Source organism: Canis lupus, chromosome 2, assembly GCF_003254725.2.
Source record: "Canis lupus dingo isolate Sandy chromosome 2, ASM325472v2, whole genome shotgun sequence".
Lineage (NCBI taxonomy): Eukaryota > Metazoa > Chordata > Mammalia > Carnivora > Canidae > Canis > Canis lupus.
Window position 1 is genome coordinate 3,682,711 of NC_064244.1, and position 17,596 is coordinate 3,700,306.

At 41.3% G+C, this 17,596-nt stretch overlaps 1 protein-coding gene and 1 long non-coding RNA gene across 6 annotated transcripts in view; one reads left to right on the forward strand and one right to left on the reverse strand.

Annotated features, from left to right (window-relative positions):
- Positions 1 to 5,964, forward strand: part of NRP1 (neuropilin 1) — a 137,993-nt gene extending 132,029 nt beyond the window's left edge. For all 4 annotated transcript variants that reach the window (XM_025478502.3, XM_025478503.3, XM_025478504.3 and 1 more), the window contains exons 16-17: positions 901 to 951; positions 3,083 to 5,964. In XM_025478502.3, the coding sequence (XP_025334287.1) occupies positions 901 to 951; positions 3,083 to 3,372 (341 nt within the window). In that variant the 3' untranslated portion in view covers positions 3,373 to 5,964. The remainder of the gene's footprint in view (positions 1 to 900; positions 952 to 3,082) is intronic.
- LOC112679017 (uncharacterized) overlaps positions 4,419 to 17,596 on the reverse strand; it is a 119,911-nt gene continuing 106,733 nt past the window's right edge. For both annotated transcript variants that reach the window (XR_007403644.1, XR_004814128.2), the window contains 2 exons: positions 7,831 to 7,954; positions 4,419 to 7,707 (listed from right to left, as the gene is read on the reverse strand). This is a non-coding gene — a long non-coding RNA (uncharacterized LOC112679017). The remainder of the gene's footprint in view (positions 7,708 to 7,830; positions 7,955 to 17,596) is intronic.

Below are 17,596 nucleotides of genomic sequence, written 5' to 3' on the forward strand. Positions count from 1 at the left end.
TGAGCCTTTTCCTTTCATGGGACTGGTCCACATGGCTGTAGTTGCTGCTGGGCATTGTACTCAGCAAGTCACAACTAAAGCACCATCAAAATACTCTATGTTGCAGTCCCAGTCAAAAGATGCCTAAGATAACTCTGTATTTACTCATCAAATATGTATTCTTATATATTTAGCCACGGATGCTATGAGACCATCAACCATTTATCAGTTATCAGTTGCACATTTATGCAACAAATATTCATGGAGGCAACTTCTCTGTTCTGGACACTGGTATAAATGTTGGGAATATAGCAGTGAATAAAGTACTCGAAACTCTCTGCCCTCTACTCAAAACCACATGGGCTGCTGGGATTCTGCTTCTTCCAGAGATTTTATTTATTTGATTTTATTATTATAGTTATTATTTCATTATTGTTATCTTGAGGGGGAGGGTAAGACATAGAACACAGTCTCTTGCCTTAAAGAGCTTGTAAATACTATTTGGGAAAACAAACTAACCTTCTCCCAATTTAAGAAGAAGTTATCTACAAAAGCACAGGATGGTAGCCATGCACTCAACCCCACTACTGTTTCCTGTTTCCATCAGCTTTCCCCCATACTCCAGATGCCAGAACTATTTCATTCCACTCTTCTCCTAAAACCACACATTCTGCTAACAGCAGTGTTTACTGGATTTTGATGTGACACCAATTTCACAGTCTGGACACCATCTCCCCGTTTTTCTGCAGTTATGTGGTGGGGTTGGATTGTGTTAAAAAACTCCCAAGAAAATCCAGCAGAACCAATAGTGCGAGTGTGTGAATGTGTGTGTACGTGTGCGTGTCAGGGTTTATGTAGTTTGTGTGTATTGGATTTTGTTGGCAGTTCAAATATCTCTTTCAATTTTGTTTGACTTGTCAGAACCATCAGACCTGGATAAAAGGAACCCAGAAAATAAAATTGATGAAACAGGTAGGTTTACCTTGTTGACCAATTTTTTAAAAAATTACTATGGCTTTCAGGATATTTATTAAACAACTTTCTGGAACTCTAGTGCACTGGTAGATGAAAGCAGTTCAAACAGAATAAACATCTCTGCCCTCGGTGCTGTGCATTGGGCCATTGTCACAGAGATCCCTCTTCTAAGTTGCCAGAAGGTCTAGGGGAACACCATGGCAGGTCCCGCTTGTGTGAGCAGCTGAGCCCTGGGGAGTTACACTGGCCCTGGCCCTGCCCTGTCTGTGCTGGAGGAGGACCTGGAGGGCAATCCGGTGAAACACTCTCACTGTACTACTATGGAAATAGGGAACCAGTGAAGACCAGAGCTTACCCAAAGACCGACCCTGATTTTCATACAGTAATTTGAAACCCACCTAAATTCTTGTCTGGTTGCCATCCCAATATGATCTTTGAGGACGGAAGCCCAATTTTTATGGTAGGCTGTTGTGTTTGACCCATCTGTTCCCCTCCTCCTCTACATGGGAACTCTGACTTTATGATAATGAAGGCAGTGATGAGGATGATGATGGTAAGGTTTCATGGAGAAGCTAGTATGTTCCAGGCACTGTAATATGTTATGTTGTCTGCTCTCTGAGGCATATTGAGCCCCATTTAGCTGGTAAGGAGGAGGCTCCAAGCAGTGACTTGCCTTAAGTAGCACAGTTATTTGGGTGATAGCCTCAGACTTTACACCAGTTAATCTGAAAATGTGTATTTTCCTCGACGAATTTGTGGTCAGATACAGGACATTTGATCAGAGTTGGGCCTCGCCTGACATTATTTTATTTCTAGAAGCTTCCACACCTCCCAGCCAGCAGTTATGGAGTTGGACATTTGCCCCAACATCACTCATAGCTGCCACCAGCAGTTCTGTGTCCTGCCCATGAGCATGAGCACCTGTAAAAAAAGCAGACCCAATGTAGTCAGTCCTGGACTTGATAGAGACAGATAAATGTGGTATTACACTAGGCTGATAATAACATTAGCACGGGCTCACTTAGCTTAGTTACACAGCCCACACCAAGATGTAAACTTTACTGGAGGTTGTTTCAAAACAATGTTTAAAGGGAGAGAATATTAATATGCCCCCAGGCTTGTTTTCCCCTGTTTAGGGACTTGCATCTCATATTTTTAGTTTTCCTTGATTGGAATCTTTGTTGATCTGAACACCATTAAGTAAACACTATGCATGTTGTGCATTAACATTTTAGTCTCATTTCTAGTACCACGTAATTAGACTCAAAGCTCCCATGTTAATAATTTCTCATGTTCCACTGTAAAGAAAACATTTCCCCAGTGACTGAACTGCAGAGCAGCGTGACTGTCTCCAGTGAAACCACCGAGGCTGCAAAGATGCTGATTATTAAATGTATTCTATTCAGCACAACACAGACACAGTCTCTAGCTTTGAGCCGTAACCCATTTTAAATGTCAGCAGCAAGCATCTGCTTTGTTCTGAAAGATCTGTCCTTCTTGAGTGAAACCACAGTGGGCTTCGGGGGGAAATCTGTTTGATTTGAAGATTTTGCCTGTGGGGGAGCAAACACCTGCGTGAACCGCGCCCAGGCACACCGGAGGCAGCGCCACATGAAGGGCAGCTTGGAGCCTTTCCTTGTGCCTGGTTTTGGGATCAGGCAAATGCACAGGGCATGGTTAAATCCCACCTCCCCATCCCACTGGATGAACGTGTGACTAAGCATTTTGCAAAGCTTAGTGACCTGGCCAGGGACTATAAGCACAGATTGCAATCTAGCGCAGCCAGCCGGCTGCATGAAATCTGAATTAGATTAGAACCCAGGCCTCACTGTTGGCCCAGAATCCGTTGCTTCCGCGTGCTAAGCTATGTCCCAGAATCGCAGCCTCAACTCCCCACGACTCTCCCCTCCCACGTCTCAATTCATAATGAGCCAAAAACATCAATCTTGGTGTCTCCTGGTGACGGGGAGCCAAACCTCTCTTCAGAAATCCCCCGCAGGCTCGAGAGGGAGGACAGGCCAAACTGGAACGTGTGATTTGCCTTTTCTCTCCTCTTTCTCTAATCTTCCATCTGCTTTCACCTGGTATGTTGGCAGTGCTCACGGGGCCAATTTTGTTCTTCCCCTAGGGAGCACCCCCGGCTATGAAGGCACGGGAGAAGGTGATGAGAACATCTCCAGGAAGCCGGGCAATGTGTTGAAGACCTTGGATCCCATCCTTATTACCATCATAGCCATGAGCGCCCTGGGTGTCCTCCTGGGTGCCGTGTGCGGGGTCGTGCTCTACTGTGCCTGTTGGCACAACGGGATGTCAGAAAGAAACTTGTCTGCCCTGGAGAACTATAACTTTGAACTCGTGGATGGCGTCAAGTTGAAAAAAGACAAACTGAACACACAGAGTACTTACTCGGAGGCCTGAGGGCGGACAGGTGCAACGACGAGTGGAGGACGGAAGCGGAAGGACATGACTTGAGCGTGCTGGGGAGCTGTTGGTCTCTCTCACTGTACAGGCTGGGAAGTGCGTTGATGACGCTGAGCCAGGCTTTTCTCAGGAGCTTCGATGAGTACGGCCGACAGATATGAACGAGTGAGCTGTGTTAACGATCAGAATCATGTACAGTCAGCTTTTTTTCTGTTGGTTTAATTTGAATAATCAAATGCTGGTGTTGAGACCAAGTATGAATGACTTACTGATTCGTTTCGACTGTCCCTCCCCTTCTCTCTCCTCTTCCCCTTATGGATTCTTTTCTTCGGAAACTGTGTGAAATCCAAGATGCTGGCGCCAAGTGTGTTCAGTGGGGCCCTTTTGACGGACGTGCTATCTGTAGCCCAGTGCCCAGAAAATATTAGAATAACTGCACTTCAGTGGACTCCTGAAGCTGCACCTGTTGTATAATTGCCCACGTCGTGCATAGGCAGAGAAGGATTAGGATGTTTTATGTTAAAGTACCGTAGACCCTCAGTACTGGTATAGTGTGTCAGCGCTGTTTACAAAGCAATACCGTCAGACTTTCTCGATGTTCTCCAGTGTTGTACTAAACCTCGTGCTTGTGAACTCCATACAGGAAACTGTGCCCTCACCAAACACTGCTGGCAACCGGGTGTGCTGCCGACAACCGCAACGAAAACTCCTTGGCACTGGCTAGTCTATGTCCTCTCAAGTGCCTTTTTGTTTGTACTGGTTCTCATCGTGTTACATTAACAACCCGCTCTGTTTCCCACTGGTGAAAGCCCTACTCTTTAGTCAAACCCTGGTGGCCCACTGACTAAGAAGAAAGTATATTTTAGTGTGAGATGTCAGCCCCCGGGAAGGCAAGGGCTCCGAAGATTTGGCAATGTGCTTAATTGCTCTGCTTTTTCTGTAGTTCAATTTCATGTCTCTTGACCCTTTTGTATAAAGCTGCAATATTCTCTCTTATTGGTCTTTCATATGGAATGTATTTTCAAATGTAAACTCTTTCTCTCCTCTCTCTCTCTCTCTCTGTCTTTTCTCTCTCTTAGAACTTAAGCATTTGCCATTGTCCAGAAAAGAAACTTGCAGCTTTAACCTGCTGGCAGTGGCAAACAATTTTGCTAGACTTTATGTTTAAAAGTAAATAAATAAGGGAAATTCCTAACTTTGCCCTCCAAAGTCTAACTTTGGTTTTCTTGTTAACTGGTTAAAGTGACAGTATCTTTTTTCCTTAAGCCACTTGTCTGCTCCAATCAAAATGATCTGTGACAGAATGTGTGCATTTAATAGAAAGAGTGATAAGCTGAGGGAAGAGGTAATACTAATTGGCTTTCAAGTGACACCCCAAGGAAGGACTGAGTACAGTTCTCCAAATATCCAAAACTATGTGATTTTTACACCCAGATATACAAAAATGACCCCTGAGAACCTTCTTGTTTTGCTATTGAATCAGACAAGGGAAGTGGAAGAAAGAACAGTTAATTTAAGAAAGTGACTATAAATCCTGGTGCCTGGGGTGAAGTATTCTAAGATAAGACAGGGAAAGAAAACGAGTAGAGTCAAAACAAATCTTTAAAAGCATCCATTTAGGAGCAACCCTGAATAAATAGAGACTTGACTGAATGCATCTAGAACCTTGCAATGGCTCACAAAGGAAAAGCCTGCTGTTGGCCTAAGATGGAAGCCTCGGACAACAGCACAGAGCCATAAATGTCTTATCAGGCAGCGTGTGAATTAATCCAAAGAAGCTGTGGTTGTTTTCAGTATGTTCATATCAGACCATGGTGGACAGAAGAACTTTTAGAGTTTCCTCCCTTCCTACATTGCTATGGGTCCCGTTCAGATACATTCTTGAGAGTCACATTTGCATCATGGGTGGGTCAGTCCATTCATCTTGGTTTAATTGGATTATAGGATGCCCTTTGTTTCCAGGAAAGTATGGATCACTATGAAAAAAGAATAGATTTTTATCCCCAGAGACATTCATTTAGTTGTTAGAATCATACCAGGATGAAAGCACTAAGTAAGACCTGATTTTTTTCTTTAAGGCAACAGACTTAGAGTTGTCCTTAGCCAAGGAAAAATGATACTGCAACTTTAAATTTTAAAGTATCTTGCACTGATAAATATATTTAAAAATTATATGTTTATAAAGTTATTAATTTGTAAAGGCAGTGTTACAAAATGTTCAGTTTATATTGTTTTAGATTGTTTCGTAATTTTTAAAGGTGTAAAATAACATATTTTTTCTTTATTGAAATCTATAAGACTTTCTGTAGTAAAATGTTTTCATTTTACTGGTATATGATTGCTTCATGTTTTGTACCATCATAAAATTTTGTGCAAATTTTTTTTACAGAAATTTTTATTTTCTATGACAATATGACACTTGTAAATTGTTGTTTCAAAATGAACAGCGAAGCCTTAACTTTAAATGACATTTGTATTCTCAGACACTGAGTAGCATAAAAATCACATAGAACCGAACTGTAACTTCAATCCCAAACTATGACTACTACATTCCAAAGAGACAGTTGAATTAAACATTTTCATAAAATACCCACACCTGATGGCTTTTATTCTATTAGCTTTGTTATTGTTAAAGAAATTGGTATTATAGCATCGGATAACTTTCAAGATTTTTTTTAAGTTCTTTTTGAAAAAGTATATCATAATAAGGAGAGAAGATTAAGAAGACATATCCTGAAAGTAGACTATCAACGCAAATCAGACACTGTCAGTATGAAATAAGTAATAAACTGACAGCGTTTATGTGGTGCCTGAGCTAAATGTAGGTGTAGGGCAAAGATGAGCATGGCAATTGCAACTGGCTGTTTGGTAATTCTTGGGACAATTTCTATTCCATCTGGGACAAAAATAATAGTAACAGTAATAATAATAATAACAGCAACAACAAAGAAACAGAAGTGTTAAGCCAACGCACGGTGAGTAGGGCCCTTTTTAAAACTTGCTCCAACAAAATTGGCCTACACTAAGCCCCACTCTCCACAGACCAATAATTCTTTCTTTACTGTCCTCTGATTGCAAAGAAATGTAAAAGCACAGGACTTGTTGGAAAGTGAGCTGCTCTGCACAGCTCTGTAGTGAATCAATATTACTGCTTCTCTCTGCATGTTTTTGCCTTATGCATCTCCCCAGATTTATCCAAGAATGGGATATTTTCCCTATTGAGGGGATTTTTAGGACTCTCTGCTTAGGCAGAAGAGTCAGAAGGAGACAGAGCTGGGTAATCACTGAAGTTAAATTCTACCTATCTTCAAGGATGTTTCCAGAAAACATGGATTTTCTTATCCATTAATTCTGATTAATATAGAGATTAATTAATCTAGAGATGCTTTCTGAAAAATTCGAAGGGCCTTCCAGTAATATGATCTCCATTTCATTGTTTGAGAAGGCCTTAAGCCTATGTGCGTTTCACCCCTCTGCCACCCCTGGTTAGCTGCTAGGCTCCGTTCTTCTTACTGGATTAAATGAGCTACATCACTGTACAATAATACTTCCCAAAGTCAGGAATTAAATGTGTCATGAGGGTTGAAACATTTAACTTAAAGCATGAAAATTATTTATTGTTCTATCTCCTGTCTTCCCTAATAACTCGTTAATAGCCACTCAGGCTGAATTGCACTAGGTCTTTTTGCAAATCAAATGAATTTTGTAACATTCCATAATGTTTCTGCTTCCCCAATGGTAATTATAGCTGTTGTGTGGCATTAAAAAGCAGTTCTGCTAAGATTTAGCTCCATTTCCCTAAATTATATCCACTAAGGGATCTTTACCAGATTTTCGACTTGGGGGTTGAGAAAGGGAGTGAAAGGAGCCTACAAGTAAGTAGAACCAAGCACCAAAAGCAGGGAAGACCAGACTAATAACCTTTAAAAAAAAAACAACAAAAAAAAACTGTCCCAAAGAAACATTGCAAGATGATACAAATAAGAACATCTGATTATCACATGCATGTAACATGTTAGCACTAAAGGTCCAGTGAAATGATCTTAACATCTTAGGAGGAAAGGTGTAAACTCCACTTCACGAGAATCTTCTATGTTGATGTCATGGCACGTCTTTTTACTGAGAGCATTGGCTATTCTCACAGCAGCTCTGTGAGGAATCCAAAGTTCAGGGCGGTTGAGTGCTGAGTTCAGTATGTATCTGATCTCATTTCCCCTTCCATTGCTTCTACCACCTCACAGCCCTGCATGTCTTGCAAGGTGCTCACGTAGGACCTTGCTCCTCAAAGTAGAGCCCAAGGATCTGCCTACAATAGCCGCATCATCTGGACACCTGTCAGAAATACAGAAGCTCAGGCCCTACCCCAGACACACTGAGACATTTTAACAGTAACCCCAGATGACCTGCATTCCCATCCATTCAGGTTTGAGAAGTGCCAACATAGTCAGTACTTACCATGAGCCAGGTGTGCGAGAGCATGCTTTACTTCCAATGATGATTTTGAACCCCTCAAAGATGGGGAAAACATCCTTGCAAGTTTCATGAAGCACCTTCCAGAAGAGCCTGGGCATGATGCAGCCTGGAAAACAGAAAGTAAAATTAGCAAATGGGAAGTCCAACTCAGAAGTACTTTGTGGCCATGTGCCTGAATCCTTGGGAGGGATCTACACATGGGCTTTCCTGAGGGTGAAGAAATAGTGCTGATCAAGTGTTTTGCTGGGCAAAAATTTTAAAGAACTACAGAGCACAGCGCATGCTCTGTTTTTCATCAGAGTGTGGTCAGGGAGAAAAAGAAGGACCGGTTTGTGAAAAGCCAAGTCCTCCCATCCAAAAGAAATTGCCTTATTTATCCAACACACACAGTTTACTAGTTCAGAAAGATGTTGAAATCCTGGATGGTAAAACTCGACTGAATCCTATTGAATCTTTCTTTGATGATTTCTCATCTTGTTCTGTAAGCTCTTTGTTACAGGTAATAGAGACTTGTTGTCAAACGGTGACTCCTGGGGAGGGTCATAGAAAAATTGTCTCTCATCTGTACAGCTAAATGGAATGGTACTATTACGATATAGGAGTTCAAGAAATGTGTGACATGGAGAGCTGATACATTCTTGTCGCTGCCCTGTTAATGGAGTTGGAAAGTCGCTTCCTCCGGCAAAGTGTTGCATTGGGAAGGAACCTGCTGTCCTGTGAAGAATACTGAGTCTCACCCTTGTGCTGCATGAATGAGACGACTTGCCCAGATGGAAAGCAGGCCCTGGTTCCCTGTGATGCTCCTCTCAGTGATTTGGACATGTCCCCACCCTGTCATTAAGATCTTGTTTTTGGAGTCAAGTGTAATTCTTATGGATCAACTTGTAATCCTCTATGTATTTAAGTCACCTAAATTGCTATTAGTTGTAAGAAGAAATACTCTTTCTGGTATCCAAATAACAAATCAGCCCTTTGATATAGTTTCACTTATTTATTAAGAAGTTTGGGTGGGTGGAGAGGTCCAGGAAGTGGCACCAGTTGTCTTTTCTCTGTTCCCTAAGAGTACACAGCTATGACATCAGATACGTTTGCTTCGACTAATGAGCGAGCATATGGCTGCATCTCCTTTGCATACATTTCCCAACTCCTTATCTTCATAACCACTACAGTTTCCTGAATGTTTACTGTGTATCTAACTTTACTAGATGCCTCAATTCATCCTTAAAACGACATTATTTTAATTTAAGTCTCCAAAACTGCAGTCTACAGATATTGAGAAATATAATTAATGTTACACAACTAGTTAGTAAGTGACATTTCCAAGACCCGTCCAACATTCTAAATGAGACTCTAAAAGGCCTCCTCAGTTAAAGGAAAAGTCTTCTTGTTACCATGGTCAAAAGTTATAGGAATGCTCTGGAACGTATAGAACTGTGGTCTTATTTTACCGTTGGGCCAGGTGTTAGCTTAGGCAAGGCTATGCAGTGGTAAGAAATCAATTCCCAAATATTACTGGCTCAACACATAAAGTTATGTATTTTATTCATGCAAAGGCTACTCTGAATCAGGTAGCTCTGCGGGACTCTTCTGTTTCAAGCAGTGACTCAGAGATCAGGGCTGTTAGCCTCTTCCTGCAACACCAAACAGAACATGTGGCTTCTAGTCTCCGCGCAAAAGAGGACTAGGAATTTGTTTACTGTCTCTTACATGCTACAGCCTGAAATTGACACGTGGCCCTAATTTTAAAGGCTCTGACAAAAATGGGGGTGCGATGTATACTTAAGCAGGAAGTGTGTCTGTCACAACTTGCAAGGGCAAAGCCACCCTCCTACTGTAGAAGGCAGCTAAGGCTATTCACTACACTTGCCTCCTGAGGAAGTGAGGTCTCTTGGACCAGAAACCTTGGGGAGAGAAATAATCAAGGGTGAGCAGTCACATGAGATAAGATGCCTTATATCGAAGATGAGACTCCTGAATGTTGGATTAGGAGGGGGCATCCTCTGTGTGGAGGCAGGTGAGGAGACAGGAATAAGGAGACTGGGCGAAGGGTCTATGGGATTGTTTTGAACTATTGGGTCCAGAGAATAAGGACAATATGGCAATATGTGTAAGGTCTGTGCGAGTTTAGGGAGCCAACTTTTATATTTTTCATGTGTTCTGTGTATTTCTATTTGATTTTCCTGTAATATTTAGTCATTTAGTCATTTTAGTACTATTTAGTAATTTTTAAAGTCCCTATACATCTCAACTATCCAAATAGGAAACAGGGAAAGGTTTTTGTCCATATGCAGCCAAAGCATAAGAAAAGAAAGCAAACAATACCCATAGCTCTACCTAGCCTTCTCCACTGCAGTTCCCATCTCCATTCCCTATTATATTTCTTTCCGTAGAATTTTTCACCTTAGAATATACTTTATGTATGTTATTATCCATCCACACTAGGAATCCAAATTCCATGAGGGCAGTGATCAATATTTGTTGAATAAAGAAGCCACGGTGAGCAGCATAGATAAGAGAATTTTGCTAGAAATGAGACATGAAGCCACAAAGTTAGGGACAGGCTTAGCCTACCATGAGATTCTTCTGGAGCAAGAACTTGGAGGGTTGATGTACCACAATTTTTTTCTTAAAAGAAATTTTTTTCACCCCCTGCTTGTTATGGAACTCCTCCAATATTTATCTCTTGCATAGAGACAAGCAATCCTCATGCCTAAATTTCTCTGTTTCTTAATTTCTATCCAATGGCTACATCATCGTCACATAAGATTTATCAAGTAAGAAATTGCCCACAGTCTCATAGCCGCCCATCTCCTAACAACCATGGGAAGAGGGGTTTCCTTGAAATCCTGTTGAAGATGGCATAGCAGTTTAGCTCTGTGGGATGGCAATACTAGAGTTGAATTTGGGGAACACAACCGGGCCACCTGCTGGATCAGTTAGGGAAGCAAACATCCTCCTGAGTGATATTGCCTAAGGGATTCCTGAAAGATCTGTGAAAACCTAGCTTTGTGCCTGCTTCCTGTTCCCAAAAAGAGAGATGAAGCATAAGCTAGTATTTTTCTCCTCTCTCAAAATAGTAAAACTGTGGTACAGCTAGGAAAAACAGTATACTTGCAGAATGGAAAAGTTGAGGAAATCCAAAAAGATGGAAAATAAGCCAGATAGACTCTGGACCTTCTGAGTTAAAACAGCAAATAGTTTTAACAGCCTCACATAATGAATATGTGATATCTTTAAAGCAGATCCAACCATTATCATCAGACCTTTTTTGTAAATCTTCTCCTGTGATTCAAGCCCTCCATCTAGAAGGATCTTATTTTTGGAGTCAAGCATAATTTTTGTTAGATCAATTTGTAATCCTCTATGGACTAAGTCACCTAAATTGCTATTAGCTGTAAGAAATATTCTTTCTGGTATCCAAATAACAAATAAGCTCTTTGATATAGTTTCGCCTATTGATTAGGAAGTTTGGGTGGGAGAGGAGAACATAAAGCAAAAAGGAGGAGGGTCCCCTAGATGGCTCAGTTCATTAAGAGTCTGATTCTTGTTTTTGGCTCAGGTCATGATCTTGCGATTTGTGAGATCAAGCCCCACATCGGTGCTGTGCTGCTCAGCGGGAGTCTGCTTGAATATTCTCTCTCCCTCCTCCCCTTGCCCTGCTCTCTCTAAAATAAATAAATAAATCTTAAAAAAAAAAAAGGTGGGAGGGAGAGAGAGAACACAAGGAGGGGAATTTAATACTAAAAGACAAAATAGAGAAAAACTGTAATTAAAAAACTGTATCACAAACTTTCCCTCTCTTGATCACTATGAAAATAAGATTAAAAATAGTCAAAATCAGCAAAAATAATCATGAAAAGCAACTAAAAAATGATAATGACTTAAACCTACTTCAGTAAAATTCAAAACCTGGAACCAAATGAATAGAAAACTCTACAGCAGCCAGGAGCAGCAGGAGGATGCAACACAGCCGGCTCCTCACCTGATTCTCCCCACAGAGGAACACATTCAGGTGAGTGGAAGACATAACCAAGATCCTCACTGACAATGCCAAATACGGAGTTTGCCAAACAAACTAAACCAATGTGCTCCTCTTTATCTTTTTTCAACTGAGAAGTGGAAATGACTTTGGAATCTATTTCCCAAAAGAAAGGGAAAACTGGTGGGCTGGGGAGGGTTGGGTACCCTGAAGCTCACTGAATGGGGGAACTCATCTGAAGCCCAAGAATATAAGGATCTATACTCCACTGTTAGGTGAAGGGAAACTTGGTGAGGCCGAGCCTGCTGCTTCTCCAATTTCTTCTTTTTATAATAGAACTCCCAAATTTCACTGGCACCCACTACTTCCCAGAAGAAAGGGCACATTTCCCAGCCCCCCTTACGACTAAAGTGAGGCCATGTGACTATCTTCTAGCCAATCATACAGAAGAAAAGATGCTTGAAACCTCAGGTTAATGGTGTTAGAAAAGAGAGAAGTCCTGCCCTTTCCTTCTGCTTTTTCCCTTGCACTGGTTGAATGCGAGTGTCCTGTAAGAGCTGAGCGCCACTGTATGCATAGAAAGCTTGACAGACAACGAGATACAAAACTTCAGAATCCCTGACACTACAGAGCCGCTGCCACCTCCGCACCACCAACCGGGACTGTTCACACTCAAGTAGGTAAGTAAGAGAAATACAAATTTCTATGTTCTTTAAATCACTGCTGCTATGGCCCTTGTAGCTCTATCAGTATCACATTTAACACCTGATTAGATATGTAATTTAGAACTTTAAACAAACTCTTAGAAGACAGTACTGAGCCTAGGTATCGACAAACAGTGCACACCAACCAAGGTGACCTTGCTTCCTTTCTCACTTCATTTTCTTTCTTAAGATTTTATTTATTTATTTATTTATTTATTTATTTATTTATTTATTTAAAAGAGAGAGAGAAAAAGCATGAGCAGGGGGAGGGGCAGAGGGAAAGGAAGAGGGAGAAGCAGGCTCCCCACAGAGTGTGGAGCTAGGTGCAAATGTGGGGCTTGATTCCAGAACCCAGAGATCGTGACCTGAGCTGAAGTCAGACACTTAACTGACTGAGCCACCCAGGGACCCCTCCTTTCTCATTTCTTCACACTATAAGTTAGATATAGTGGGAAGAGAGCCAACAATTACCCAGTCTATATCACAGGAAAAGAAAGGTCCAGGCCAAGTGGCCCGGGCATAAATAAGATACAAAGAAGCCCACTGGCATCAGGAAAACAAATAGCAGAAAAAAGGAAAACATCATGAAATAAACAAGTAACATAATCTAGAAGAAGACAGAAATTAAGAGCCAAAAGAGATCTACTCACAATTACTTGGGCTCATGTAGAGAACATGAACATAATAAACATAAATGTAAAATGACAGAAATGGGACTTTCAAACTTAAGACAAATTAAGGAGCAAAATAGTGGTATTTCAGGTTTAATAAATACCTTAAGAAACATCAAAATACTATTGAAAATAGAATTGCTGACATAGAAAGGCAAAGTTTGAGACAATTATGATAACTACAGATGAAAAAGAAAAATATATTAAAGCAATTTAATCAACACTACTTTAAATGGAAAATAAAAGGCAATCCAGCACAAAGATAATCCAGTTTATCTCTCTCAAAAATAAAAAATAAAAAAACAAGTAGTATACTTACAAAAAAAATTCATACAAGTCAGAGATGAATTGAAAATAAGAAAGCCCAAAAGAGAGAAAACAGTAAAGGGTAAAAGCTACTTGGAAATTAAAGTCAAAATTAAAGAATGTAAATGTTGTATATTTAAATAATGAAGAACTAATGATATGGCTAGAATACATATATCAGCATGTAGGGAGTGCAAGGAGAGAGAGAGAGAGAGAGACAGAGAGAGATTGCTGATGCCTTCTCCATTCAGAGCTAGGATTCAGAACACGTCGCTTAGATTATAACACCTGTTCATTCTTTCTCACAACTCTGACTCTTTAAACATTCCCCCAAACTTCTTTGTTGAACATAAAATGACCTTTAGTCACTAACATTGCTGGTCATAAAGAATTATTTATTGAAGTTCCACATTTCCTTTGTTTTCATTTTTTTCCCTTTGAGTAAAGCTAAAATGTAATTTTCATTAAAATTGCACCTACAGTATAATCATACTTATATCAAGGAATTCTATCAATCCATTGATCTATCTGTATTATATCTTTACTGTTCTAAAAGTATGAATATTAATGAGTGTTATTATTAAACTGTATTTTTCTGTACTTAAAAAAGAAATTTACAGGGTTGGGCATCTGGGTGGCTCCATTGGTTAAGGCTCCATCAGCCTCTGGCTGCTCGGGTTATGATCTCAGGGTCCTGGGATAAAGCCTCATGTCAGGCTCCCTGCTTGTGGGGTGGTGGGGTATTGGCTTCTGCTTCTCCCTGTCCCTCTGCCCCTTCCCTTCCATCCCCTACTCATGCTCCCTCCCTTCCTCCCTTCCTCTCTCTCTCTCTCTCTCTCCCTCTCTCTCTCTCTCCCTCTGTCTCAAATAAATAAATAAGTCTTTTTAAAAAATTACAGAGCTCAGTATATTTACAGTGGCTCAGTCAGTCAATCAGCTGACTCTTGATCTCAGCTCAGGTCTTGATCTTAGGATCCTGAGTTGAAGCTTCACGTTGGGTTCCATGCTGGACATTGAGCCTACTAAAGAAGAAAACAAACAGATAAATAAATATTTATAATAATAAAAGAAATAGACTGGTATCTGACTGATGAACACACCCCATGTGTCATGGCAATTTATCAAATCATATTATGTGCCTGTTTTACTATTTTTCCTTTTCCCCTTATTTTAAGCCGGCAGCTGTGTAATTCCTCACCTCCAGCATTTTTGCTAGATGGACAAGCAGCTGATGTCAACTTTGCAAAAACATGAATCCAATAAAAATTAACATTAAGTATCTTACAGTGAGAGAGAAGAGGGAAAATATTTGGGGGGCAAGGAATGATACTGAGGTTCGCTCAGAATGGAAATGGAAGAAAAGTCTCTGAGTTCTATATACCTCACAACACAATGGCATCTAATAAGGGAGGGGAGATCCTACTGGCCTACAATTTCTCACAGCAATGAAAAAATTTTAAGGCAAAATTGAAACTAATATTTATTACCTTGTAAATAAGGTAAATATAATAAAGTGTATTATAAAAGTAACTAAAAGCATCATCACTGTGAGTTTAAAGCCCCAATGTCAGCTCTTTTCTTAAGGCATTTGCACTGCTAAGAAGATAACATATTAGCTGGTGGGATCCTTGCTAGGAATTGGTTTAGCTCATGATGCTAGTTTTACCCACTATCACTGAAGGAAACTATGGCTTTGAGACAAACATCAAGTCAAAAGACCTTCTGGAGAGGAAGAAAACCAGCAGCACTAGTGGAGGAAACATGGAGGAGGGGAGGGGGGAATCAAGGAGGGAAAGAAGATTCCGCAAAGGGGAAGGAAGCTTAAAAATCAAAACCAAATTGCCTATATCCTCATTTCTCAATGAGGTCCCAGTAGGGGGGACCCAGTAGGTCCCAGTAGGGGGGAGTTGTTTGTTTTTCCAAACCATTGGAGGTAATCCATCCACACTGAGATCACATAGCAAGCCAAAGTATTGGAACTGGCCTGGCACAAAGCAGGAGCTCAGTGAGTTAAGAAATAAATGAGAAATCTTATAAATAAGTTGATAAGAATCAGATAGTAAGAGGCTAAAAAATATGTTTAGTTGCATGAACAAAAGACAGAAAGAGCAGAGCACATGATGATTGGAAACATTGCCTCAAAATGAAGTGGTCCTTAAGATCCTTTGTTCTCGTCGAGCAGATAAAAGGCCAAAAAACCTAAGAGAATTATCGATGAGGATGCACAGATGTTTAGCAATTTTAGGCGAAAACTTACAGAATATACCACTCGTTTCTATTCTCTTCTTTCAACAGACTGTTTATGCTAATGAGCCTGGCATTGTGGCTCATCATCTTCTCCTTACTTAATCACCCCTGACTGCCTCTGTTGTGCGTTCCTAGCCCCAGATTCAACAATGCAGACAAGCCTTCCCTCCTCCCTGACGGTGACGATGTATCCTAATTGAGCCATTTCTGCCTCTCTGGTCACCCTCACATGCTCCCGAGCGCATCCTCTGTACATTAATCTGCTAGTTAAATATTGATAGCAAGCGGCTCCCTTAATATTTACTTTGTTGCTCCATTATTGCCACATACAGAGTGATTGTTTCTGTCTTCTCAGCCTGTTTAATCAGCACTGAGTCAACTTTCCTATGTTTAACCTCCTTGTCCAATCCGAGTCGGAGAGCATTTGGAGTGAGTTCTGCACCAGCTCTCTTGGGTTGGTGCACCTGCCGTTATGGCCAGCAGGGGGCAGGAGGGCATTCCTCTCCGAGGTCCCGTGGATGGTAGTGACAAAGGGCAACCCTGAGGCATGGTATGGAGAGGAACATCTCCCACTGAGCATTGTGTCCTAAACGTAGCCTAAAGGAGAAGCATAGCCATCCAGGCAGCCTTGGGTTTTTATGGAATGCTGGGCCTGGGGCTCCTACAGTGGGTAAAGTGGGAACGCAGAGGGCCACCCCAACAAGGACTAGGGAATGGTGGGGAAGGCTCCCTACCGAAAATAAAGAGACCTGGAGGCAACCCCTGGTCTTGACACAAGTCTATTGGAGGCAAGTAGCTGAACTGTCTCCACTTGCCTCGCAGCCTCACGTGGGAGCCTCAAGTGCAAAGTGAACAGGAAGCATATTTGGAAGCATCCCATTCTTTGCTGCTAAAGGCAAGAAATGCAAACATCCTCCTCGAAGGCAAGCAACCAAATACTTCTGCTTTAATAAGAATGATGCGGAGACATCTGGGGGCTCAGTTGGTTATGCAGCAGACTCCTTGTTTCAGCTCAGGTCATGGGATCCAGCCCCATGTCTGACTCTGTTCTCAGCAGAAAATCTGCTTGAGATTCTCCCACTCCCTCTGCCCCACCCCTACTCTCTCTCTCTCTCTCTCTCTCTCTCTTTCTCTCAAATAATAAATAAATAAATCCTAAAAAAATGATATGGGCAGTAGGCTTCAAATCTTAATTCTCTAACTGGAAGCTTCGACACCTGCCACCAGCAGAAAGACCACTGCTGCCTTCAGTAGGTGTGTATTTGGGGGAGGGCTGATGATTAAATTTGAGACACATTGGTCTTACCATTGAAAGAAAAAGATTAAACAGATAATGCTCTGGGTCATTTCTAAGGCCTGGGTCTGCTTCATTTGTCAGTGACTTTAAAATGTCTCTCTGCTTCTCCAGCCCACAGCAGAACCAAGGCCAGCAAGAAATGACTCCTCTAGAAAACTCCTATCTGATTTTCAACGAGAGTGCCTTGCGGCATGGAGATTCTAAGTAACACAGGACTCATATGCAAGTGCAGGGGTTGCTGAAACAGCAAATAGTCCTTTGTGCTGATAGTGAATGGAAGGACACAGCGCTCACTCTTCCACAAGGTTCCTCCCGTCCTCTGAGCCCTAGGAAACTTAAGGCTTCTGTGGCAGTAGTGACTTCTGCAGTCATAGAAACTAGAATCTAAAGAGCTATCCTCTGAATAGTCTTCATTTTGTGCCTGACCCATTCTTCAATGGGTTTTCATTATTTGACGTCCCTCTAAACTCCATACTCTGTCACACTGCCATACTTGTTTTTGCAAATGACTGGACTCTCTCCCCTCTCCTGCTTCCTCTTCCTC